This window comes from Cyclopterus lumpus, chromosome 10 (genome assembly GCF_009769545.1).
Source record: "Cyclopterus lumpus isolate fCycLum1 chromosome 10, fCycLum1.pri, whole genome shotgun sequence".
NCBI lineage: Eukaryota > Metazoa > Chordata > Actinopteri > Perciformes > Cyclopteridae > Cyclopterus > Cyclopterus lumpus.
This window is the reverse complement of record NC_046975.1, coordinates 22,097,123-22,107,310: the sequence shown is the minus strand read 5'-3', so window position 1 is coordinate 22,107,310 and position 10,188 is coordinate 22,097,123. Positions and strand designations below refer to the sequence as shown.

At 46.5% G+C, this 10,188-nt stretch overlaps 1 protein-coding gene across 1 annotated transcript; it reads right to left on the bottom strand.

The window, feature by feature from the left end:
- Nucleotides 1–4,331: 4,331 nt before the first annotated feature.
- On the bottom strand, nt 4,332–9,937 carry spata5 (spermatogenesis associated 5). Its single transcript, XM_034544327.1, has 10 exons — nt 9,690–9,937; nt 8,594–8,718; nt 8,307–8,464; nt 7,651–7,709; nt 6,713–7,342; nt 6,503–6,632; nt 6,344–6,400; nt 6,023–6,146; nt 4,663–4,764; nt 4,332–4,493 (listed from the first exon to the last, which is right to left on the bottom strand). The coding sequence occupies exons 1-10, from the start codon at nt 9,856–9,858 to the stop codon at nt 4,332–4,334; spliced, it is 1,716 nt and encodes a 571-aa protein (XP_034400218.1). The 5' UTR covers nt 9,859–9,937.
- Nucleotides 9,938–10,188: the final 251 nt, after the last annotated feature.

Below are 10,188 nucleotides of genomic sequence, written 5' to 3'. Positions count from 1 at the left end.
CGGGGGGAACAGGGTCCATAAGCCGGCCTGGACGCCTAGAGGGGGAACGGGGTCCATAAACGGGGGGAACGGGGTCCATAAGCCGGCCTGGACGCCTAGAGGGGGAACGGGGTCCATAAACGGGGGGAACGGGGTCCATAAGCCGGCCTGGACGCCTAGAGGGGGAACGGGGTCCATAAACCGGCCTGGACCCCCAGAGGGGGAACGGTGTCCATAAACCGGCCTGGACCCCTAGAGGGGGAACGGGGTCCATAAGCCAGCAGCGGAAACTTGATTCAAGAATGTGACTTCAAGATCTTGCTTGGGGGGTTCGGTCTCTCCGGACTGGTCTTGGCTGACTCCAAGCACACATTTGGTGTAGTTATGAAAACATCCGATGGGAAAGGGAGGAAGAGGAGAGGAGAAAAAGGAGGCAACACAACACAGTTTAATCTGAACCTCATGTGGACTCATTTTCTTCTTTCACTTCAAATTCGGGAGTTGAGAGAAGAGAAAGAAAAAAAGGGGGCCCCCTAAATGTAGAAGAATGCACATTTGCAACAAACCCCTCACACCAGGACCTGGACGAGGTATGGAAGGACTCTTTTCACAGAGAGCCGGGCGGAGGAGAAGAGAGCGAGAACGCTTATTTGTTGCTTTTCAACAGGGACGCTGGTCTTCATTATGTGGGTCCAGAAAGCAGCCCTGAAGGGCCTTCTCTTCGGGGGTCTCCTACGCTGACCCGCACACCAAATTGGGCCCCTCTAAAGAATCAAAGCCTGGACTAGATGCTGCATCGAGTAGTTTCACGCGTTACGACTTGCCGGAGGAGGAGGTGAAGGAGAAGAAGGAGGAGAAGGAGAAGGAGAAGAAGATTGCGCAATAGTTTTGGGCATTACACCGTTTCATTACTCGCCGGGGCTTCCGGAGCCCTCTTTGCACCTGTATTTACAAAAAAAACAACATCTGTTCCTGGAGCTGAAACACCGCAATAATATGTGTGCTCTTAAAGTGCACGTGCACACACACACACACGCACACACAGGACAAAAGACAAATACATGTGCTCACACACTCCAAATATGCAGAAAGACGTGTGCAGGCATACATACACACATACAAATATGTACAGTATATATATATATACAGACACATATACACCACACACACACACATTTCATACATACACACAGTACATGCCCCCCCCCCCCACACACAGCTGTCACTGGGTAAAGTTTAGTCTCCTCTGCAGGATCCGTGTCAAAAGGCCTTTTTGCAGACTTTGTTGTTGTTGTTGTTGTTGTTGTTCTTCTTCTACTTCTCCGTGTTCAGCTCGATGTGACTGAAGTAAATCATTCAGGTCGGGGGACTCGTGTGTTGAGCCCGATCTTCTCCATCAAATATAAAGAGAGGGGGCGAACCCCCTCGAAAAAAAAAAAAAAAGAGTTGCGTGTATATTATTCCACATAATCAATTTTACTGGCCCTTTTTTTTTTTATTCCAGTGGGCTTCCCCCTGTTTAGAGACGCCTTTAAAACAGTGTGTCCGGATGTGGCACAGGCACTGGCACACACACACACACACACACACACACACACACACACACACACACACACACACACACACACACACACACACACACACACACACACACACACACACACACACACACACACACACACACACACACACACACACACACACACACACACACACACACACACACACACACACACACACACACACACACACACACACACACACACACACACACACACACACACACACACACACACACACACAGCTCTGCCGTGACCAACGCCGTGCAGCACGTCAAGAGCCGCGATGAAAGACACGTCCGCCTCCTGGAGTTCAGTCCACTAGAGACTTCGAGGTGGACGTGGTTCTGATTTAAGGATTCTCAAACACTAAATCTCCCCTCAGGAGCAGCTGAATAGGTCATTAAAAAGGGCTTTTATTCACTTTTTGGGCTTACTTTACCCGCAATATAGCGATTGCCCAGCAGAGGGCGGTGTTTAAGGTTAATGCAGTTCAGCTGTGGAGGGTCTGACCTCCTGTAATTCATCCTGTACTTTCAGTTCTTTCCAAAACCTTCAGACTTCATCAGACGAGCCGAGAAACAATAACTAAACATTTCTGCAACGTAAAAAAACTTCTTTTAAACGTTTCCGCAAATATCGTCGAACTCTCTGGAGGTAGACTAGAAAAAAGGAGAAAGGTTTTTTTGTTTTTTTTTGGGGGGCCCGGTCATGAGAGGAAGTGAGAAAGAAAGAAGAAAAAGAAAATCCAATTACACAAAAAGTATGTTTATATTTCAGGCTTCACTAATCTTTTGCTCCGTTCCTGAGTTCCAACTCTCGTGTGTTTTTTCAGCCAAACTCTTTGAACTACGGTGAAAAGAAATAATAAAACTATTTTTAAAAAGGTTGAGCGACAACAACCTTTAGGAAGAAAACACATGCATTTTTTTTATATTTAATATTTTTTTTATAGAAATGTTTTATTTAATTTTTTTTTTTTAATTAAAATTTTTATTATTATTTTAATGTTAATTAAATTATGGATGTAAATAAGTAGCAATGACAGGCTCCATATTTAAAAAGGAATAACCTGAATAAATGAGTAAACACACCAAATAAATAAATACTTCATGTTATCGTTTCCTTTCATTGTGCAACCATTTGTTTATCCTTTCAGGGGAAGATTACATCCAATCAATAGACAATTACCTTCATTTTATTTATTATACTTTGTCAGAAACGTGTTGTTTTTTTGTTGTTTAACAGCAAATACACACAAAGGTACGCGTCAACATGCTGAGACACATTCCTGTTCTTTGTGTTCCTTTGTTTAAATCCCAGCTCTCATTAGAGGATCACGCCGTCCCACCTGGATTCCCTCGGTCAGCGCACACCGTGTAAAGCGCAGACTTTCTTAATAACTTGCGTGTGTGCGTGTGTGTGTGTGTGTGTGTGTAACCGGATTAGGAGCATTACATAACGCATCTGTCGTCAATAAGTCGTTTCTTGGGGGAAAACTCGGACAAACAACAACAAAACGTCCCTGATTTTTCCATCGATTTAGTGTGACTCTGATCTATAAGCAGGTTGGCATTGTGCAGAAGGCAGGATGTGGAACCCCCCCTCCCACACTCCTTGTATGTGTGTGTGTGTGTGTGTGTGTGTGTGTGTGTGTGTGTGTGTGTGTGTGTGTGTGTGTGTGTGTGTGTGTGCATCTAGAATCATGCTTCTCTGCAGCTGTGCAAGGTGGTGGTGGTGGTGGTCTCGAGCATGTCGCGGCCATCGCCACCCCCCCTTTATATTTTTCAGGAAGCGGTGCGGCATGTCCCCCCCCCCCTCCCCTCCCCCCCCCCTCCCTCCCCTCCCTCACCCCCCCAGCAGCTCATTGTTACCTGAGAAGGAAACAACTGCAGTTCCTACTTGATGTGTTTTCGTGAGGAAAGAAGGAAAAAACAGATATCAGGTTGTGTGTGTGTGTGTGTGTGTGTGTGTGTGTGTGTGTTTATGTAGATCTATGCAATGTACACACACACACACACACACACACAGTTAGTAACACACCAAACCCCCATTTACAGCCTCTCGTCATGACTGCGGCCGGCTGGTCGATGTTTCCGATGCGCTGTGGCACCTTATTTACATTTAAAATCCCCGTTTTCTGAATCAATTTTTGTTTTCATTGTCGAATCGGTGGAAGGGCCGCACCCCCCCCCCCCCCCCCCCCCCCCCCCCCCCCCCCCCCCCCTCTGCGGACGGTAAATCACGCTCCACGCCAGAGCAGCCCCCGGCTCCCTCCTCAGCTGGAAATGCAATACGCCACGTACCCCGGGGCGCTGGGGACCACCCAGGAGGCACATGGGGTCACACAATCCCACACACACACACACACAGTATGTAGGCCAACACGCTGGTCCTCGGGATGGGAGGTGGATCGGTTTGCGGCGTGGGGGGGGGGGGAGAGAGGGAATGCAGGGGGGAGGGCAGAGGAATTTCACAACCAGTGGTGGTTTCGGTGGTTTTTTTCTCACTGGGATGTGAATACCACAGTAACTCACAACTTCCTTTTTGGTTTTGACCCTCCTGTGTTCAAAGATTTGTTAAAAGCTAATTTAGGAGGAAATAAGTCACCAGGGAGGGCGAAGCGCTACGAGCCCGAGGAAGGAGTCGAACGTGCAATAACAAGCCGCGGTCCGCCCGATGCCCACGAGGGCTCGCATTCATGGCCCAGCTGGCACGCGCAAACCTTTTGTTTTGGTTTATCCAAATTACTGGTCCCAGTAGCCGTGGATCGTTGTTGTTGTTTTTGTTTTTTTACTTGCCTGCCTCTTTGCAAACGGCCGCCAGGTCGGCTCCCACGTAACCGTGAGCGGCGGCGGCGAGCTGCGTCACCTCCTCGGCGGCGGCGCCGCACGGCACGCGGCTCAGCTGCTTCCGCAGGATGTCCGCCCGCTCCGCGGCGCTCGGAACGCCCACCTGCCGTCGCGGAGAAGCAAAAAAGGGCTGAGAACGTTTTCTTTTCTCCACTAATTGACGAGAAAAAGACACAAAAAAAAAGGGTGGGACCCCGAGAAGGAACCTTGAGGAACCCCACCACACACACACACACACACATTCAGGGAGATATTTCCATCCCGGTACGCACCTCCAGCTCCTTGTCGAAGCGCCCCGGTCGCCGCAGGGCGGGGTCGAGGGCATCGGGCCGGTTTGTGGCCCCCAGAACCAACAGCTGACCGGCGTGACCCTCCTGGAAGGAGAGCACACATCAGTCCCGTCCTGCTTAACGGGTTCATTATTTTAGAGGCACCAAAATCACTTCAAATCAAACTTTACTTAATACATTGTTTTTGTATTTTATTTTCAGACAGTGAGTGACATTAGGTATGTGTATGTGTTTTAAAGCTACTATTGGTCAGTTTGAATGAAAACCACTTTTTTTATATTGTATTTTTTTTATATTTATGTTATATATTTGCTTACACTGTCACTATTATCCCGAAGATGGTACACGAGATGGATAATATGTGGAAGAAAAGAAGTAAAATGCACCTTATGGCCGTCGCTAGATTCAAAAGGGAAAAACGACCAATCAGAGCCGAGGAGTCCTCCCACGCAGCTGTCAATCACTGCTCGTTGAACTCCGGTCAAACTGGGCATCACTGATAGAAATGCGAATGCCTAAAAATATTTCATGGAGCGAACAGTTTTGCTGCCAGTGATTGACAGCTGCGTTAGTCCTGGGCTCCGATTGGTCCGTTTTCCTTTCAATGCCGCAGGGATGAAACCATTTTTTTTTTTTAAATCATAAAAAAGGCGAGCGAGAATGCCAAGAGGAGCAGGAAGAGCTTTTATCCCCACACACACACACACACACACACACACACACACACACACACACAAGACCTTGGATCTGGCCTGGAAGGGGGGGGGGGGGGGGGGGGGGGGGAAGGGGGGGGGGGGGCTCATGGAGATGTGCTGTGCTGATAAAGCTACGCCAAATGGGCAGGTCATGGCAACCGTTGGTGATTTGTTTCCCAGGCTCCCAGTGTGTGTGCGTATATGTGTGTGTGTGTGCGTATATGTGTGTGTGTGTGTGTGTGTGTGTGTATATGTGTGTGTGTAGAGGGGGCGGGGGATCATCTTTTTTTGTTTGTTTTTTCTTTCTTAGAAAACTGTATATTTGGGTTTAGGGTTCGTCAGAGGGGGTTACAGCCTTCTCCGGTGCATTTGGCCGGTTGTCACGGTTCGTCTGGTGCGAAACTCTGCAGGGGACTAAACCGGTAAACCGGGACCACCTGGAGACCTGGTGCACTGTTTAGGTATAAAACGACAACCGTATGAGCAGACGTTTATGGCAACTCAAATGTGGATTCGGGGCGAAATTGGAACGGCGGTCTTTTTTTCTTTTTTTTGGTGCAAAATTCGAAGACAAACCGCCACTCAAACGGAGTAAAATAATGTTTCCCACCCGATTGATTGACCTGCCGGGACAGAGGAACACTCACTGAACCGATGCCGTCCATCAGAGTCAGCAGAGAAGCCACGACGCGTTTCTCCACCTCGCTCTGCGCCCCGTCCCTCTTCGGGCACAGAGCGTCCAGCTCGTCGATAAAGATTATCGCAGGTTGTCTGCAAATGAAACAAAAAAGAATATGCATTTAAATGACGACTAAAATGGCATATTAAAATTTGTGCCGATGACACGACGGCTCGAGTGGACACGGGAGGAGCGAATATAATCTAAAAAACACACATTGCACAAAAATGAGCCCCTAAAAAAGACAGAGAGCGATGTGCATGAACAGAAACCGTCTCAGGGCGTTTACCTCTGAGACGCTTCGGTGAATATCTGCCTCAGCCTCGCCTCGGTTTCACCGTAGAATCTGCAAAAAGAAAAGATATTCACTGAAGTCCTTTAAGCTATTGAAGGTGACGGTGTGCGCGGTGATGACCGGCGTCCTCGCGCGTCCTACTGGGACTCGTACTTGCTCATGATCTCTGGCCCGTTGATCACCGTCATGTGAGCGCCGACCTCGTTGGCTATGGCTCGTCCAATCATGGTCTTCCCGGTGCCGGGGGGCCCGTACAGAAGCACTCCGCGGGGCGGTGGGATCCCTGCGAGGGGGGAAAACGGCTCCCGGTTAGACCGGTCCGTCCTTTTTTCTTTATAGTTAAAGTGTTAAAGTGTGACGCACCGTAGGTGGAGAACAACTCGGGGTGTTTCAGAGGAAGCTCGATGGTCTCTCTGATGGCGTCCAACTGGCTGCTGAGCCCCCCGATCATGCTGTAGTCGACCTTTGACCTTGCAGCCTGTGCGTCCGGATCCTCCCGCCCCGCCCCGTGTCCGACTCGGACTTTCGTGGAGCAGGACAGGCAGTAGAAGGTGTCGGTGCTCAGTGCGCCACCAGGGGGAGCCGTGGGGATTTTCTCCGAGCCCAGCGAGCCCTCTAGACCGACGGCGGCGTCCTCCGCCGACCCCGCGGGAGGACTCCGGGGGGGCGGTGTGCAAGGAGCGAGGGGCGAGGAGACTGGAGCGAGGTGTGCCGGTCGGCGCGGGGTGCTGGCCGCCGGGCCCGGCCCCCCACGCGGCGACCCGTCGTCGTCGTCCACGGTGAGCAGGCTGAGCTGCAGGGAGAGGTCGGCCGAGGTGGAGTCCATCACGGAGGAGGAGTCCATCACGGAGGAGGACTCCGCCGGTCCCGGACCAGCAGCGGGTCTGTGCAGGGTGACCCCGTCCTCCCCCGTTATGGCCTCGACGCGCAGACTGCACGAGCGGCCAAAGTAAGTCAGGGAGACGACGTTTCCTGGCAAGAGGACGTTCCCAACTGGCACAAAGACGTAGAGAAACCAGCAGAGTCAAGCAAAAGGAAAGCAATGTGATAATTAAAAAAATAAAACATGTATCCCCAACCCAGAACAAACACACACTTTTACAAATTAATGCAGTTAACAATTTAAAAAAAGGTTGCACACTCATATTTTCCCGGTGACCTCCATCGTGACCTCCAAGCTTACAACTATACATGTCCCACTTCATTTCAAATGGAGGAACGTTGCCCCTCGTTCTAATCATTACATCAAGGAGTTATTATTATTATCTGAATTATTTAAAGTTATTAAGTGAGCCACTGACCCAGAGAGCGCAGAAAGAAGCTCTTGAACTCGTCCGTCTCCAGCGTGTCATCTTTTGCCCTGAATGTGTGAAGAGCGCACTATAATTATAAGACACATTCATAATATAACATATTAAAATATGGAAAGAATCAAAAAACACATCCCATTAAATATAATGTCACAACATGAAAACTGATTAAATCATTACAAATAGATCCATAAAGCGGATGAATAACATCCCAACTGCAGTTGCAAGATGTAACCAGCAGGTGGCAGCATTTACCTGCATTACACAACATTTAAAAAGGCGTTCAAGCCATGAAGGGAATCTTTAGAAGCTTTTTTTTCAGAGGCATAAAATGACAACTGGCACTGACTTTAAATCGCATATTAGTTTTGTATCGGGATCTAAATGTTCGGCTGCATATTTTCACGAATTAAATGTAGAAGATTGATAAAAACAGGTGGGAAAAATATTAGAAATAAACTCAAATAAATTCAAAAGTTGAATCCACTTCTCCTTAAATGATATATATATATATATATATATCACAATCATATTAACTTGAGCCAGGTTTGCCTCATAACCAAGCAACTATATTGTAATAAAACAATATGCACAGCGTGAATACGACACTTTAATACGTTTGACGTCGATGATGAGACGGGTGTCACCTGTTGGAGAGAACCACCTCCTCGGCCCGGAGCACAGCACCCGTCAGTGGGTGCAGCGTCACCTCCTCCCCAGACTTCGCTCGGAGGTTATTCTGGGCACATTTCTGAAGACCCACTTTTCCTGCAGGAAAGGAGGCGACGGGCCAACCTGAACACACCTGGAAGGTAGGCGGGTTATTAACAAAAAGGATTCAGAGCTGATGTTTACAACACATCTGTGATATGAACTGACGAGGAGAGGAAAGGAGGAGGGAGGACACAGGAGAGGAAAGGAGGAGAGAGGACACCTCTTGTCGTCCCGTGGGACTCGTCAGCAGGACCGGCCTCCCGATGCAAACGCCGGCTGACTTCATTGAATTGAGGCTCAGCTGGACTAAAGTCCATCTGCAACTTTTGGGCGTTTTGTCGTCGGCTGCAGGGGGGAAATGAACAAAAACAAAATATAGGTGTGTTATGTGGATTAAAATAAATAATAAAATGTGAAGTAGTGTTTGATCCCCAGGTGTCAAGAGTGAAAGCAGTTTTGTGGTTTAATGCATCGCTGTGTGAATATGTAAAGAAAGTTGTAGTTTGTCTTCGTTGGGACTTCGTTGAAAATGCATCTTATTTCCTTAATGTATTCATACCTTTTGAAAGAAAAAAATAAACATTTATTTTGGTGGACCAGACAAAACTGATCAAATTGTTTTCCCAATTTCACACAGTGCTCTTTGCATGAAAAAATTGGTTATAAAACACAGCTTCAGTTTCATGCTGATAATATATAAATAAATAAATATATAAATAAATAAATATATATATATATGTGTGTGTGTGTGTGTGTGTGTGTATATATATATATATATATATATATATATATATATATATATACATATATACACACATACACACATATACATATATACATACATACATACATACATACATACATATATATACATATATACATACATACATATATATACATATATATATATATACATATATACATACATACATATATATACATACATATATACACAAAGAATTTATATATATATATACTTTTATCACAGCTACTTATAAAAGATTTTAAAGTAGCAAAAGACTGGATTCATAAAAAGATAAAAACATAAAATATATATAAAAAAATATATAAATATGTATAAAAACGTATATAAAAAGTTATTTTTTGTATATATATATATATATATTGTATCAAAAAGGGGGGATTTCCTCCGAAAGAGAAGGGAGGAAGATATCCACATATATTATGAACACTGACAATTAAAGCCAATCTGCTTCCGCAGGGAGAAGAAACTGAACCGTGAAGAGGAGCCCGTTAAAACGGCGTCACCTGCCCGGTACACCTCACTGCTCGTGCCCCAAACAGGTAACGGGTACCTTTGTCAATGAAATCGATGACGGTGAACGAGTTGCTGTTTAAGCTCGCGCACCTTCCTCCCTCGCGACCAGGTGTCTGCAGGTCGCCGCTCGAGGTCTCCTTCGACAGCACTGAACCGTCTCCTTCACTCGCGCTTTTGGGTTTGCTTTTATTTTTCTTTGACGACATTGTATTGAGTTAAAACGTCTGTCCGCGTGAGAGCTCCGACATGTGTAAACACGGAGCGGTGTGGAACACTTCCGGGTTACAGTTTAGCCCCGCCTCCCTTTTACCGTAAAGCCTCGCGTATTTTACGACGGGTATTGTTTTTGTATTTATTGCTTCTTTTTTTAATTTATTTGCTTCAATAAAAAATTGGGAACAACATATTGAACAAACAATTGGGGTTTGTTTTAATTGTGAAAATTAACTTTCATTTTGAAAATTGACTATTATTTAGAAAATTAACTATTATTTTTGTATTTATTGCATTTGACAAATTTAACTATTATTGTGAAA

Bases quoted from the DNA above. Each gene is read 5' to 3' on its own strand.
- spata5 (XM_034544327.1), bottom strand. From the start codon at position 9,858: ATGTCGTCAAAGAAAAATAAAAGCAAACCCAAAAGCGCGAGTGAAGGA. The intron at 8,719-9,689 runs GTACCCGTTACC...TCCCCCCTGCAG, and splicing joins CATCGATTTCATTGACAAAG to CCGACGACAAAACGCCCAAA. The intron at 6,401-6,502 runs GTACGAGTCCCA...TTCTTTTTGCAG, and splicing joins GGGCCAGAGATCATGAGCAA to ATTCTACGGTGAAACCGAGG.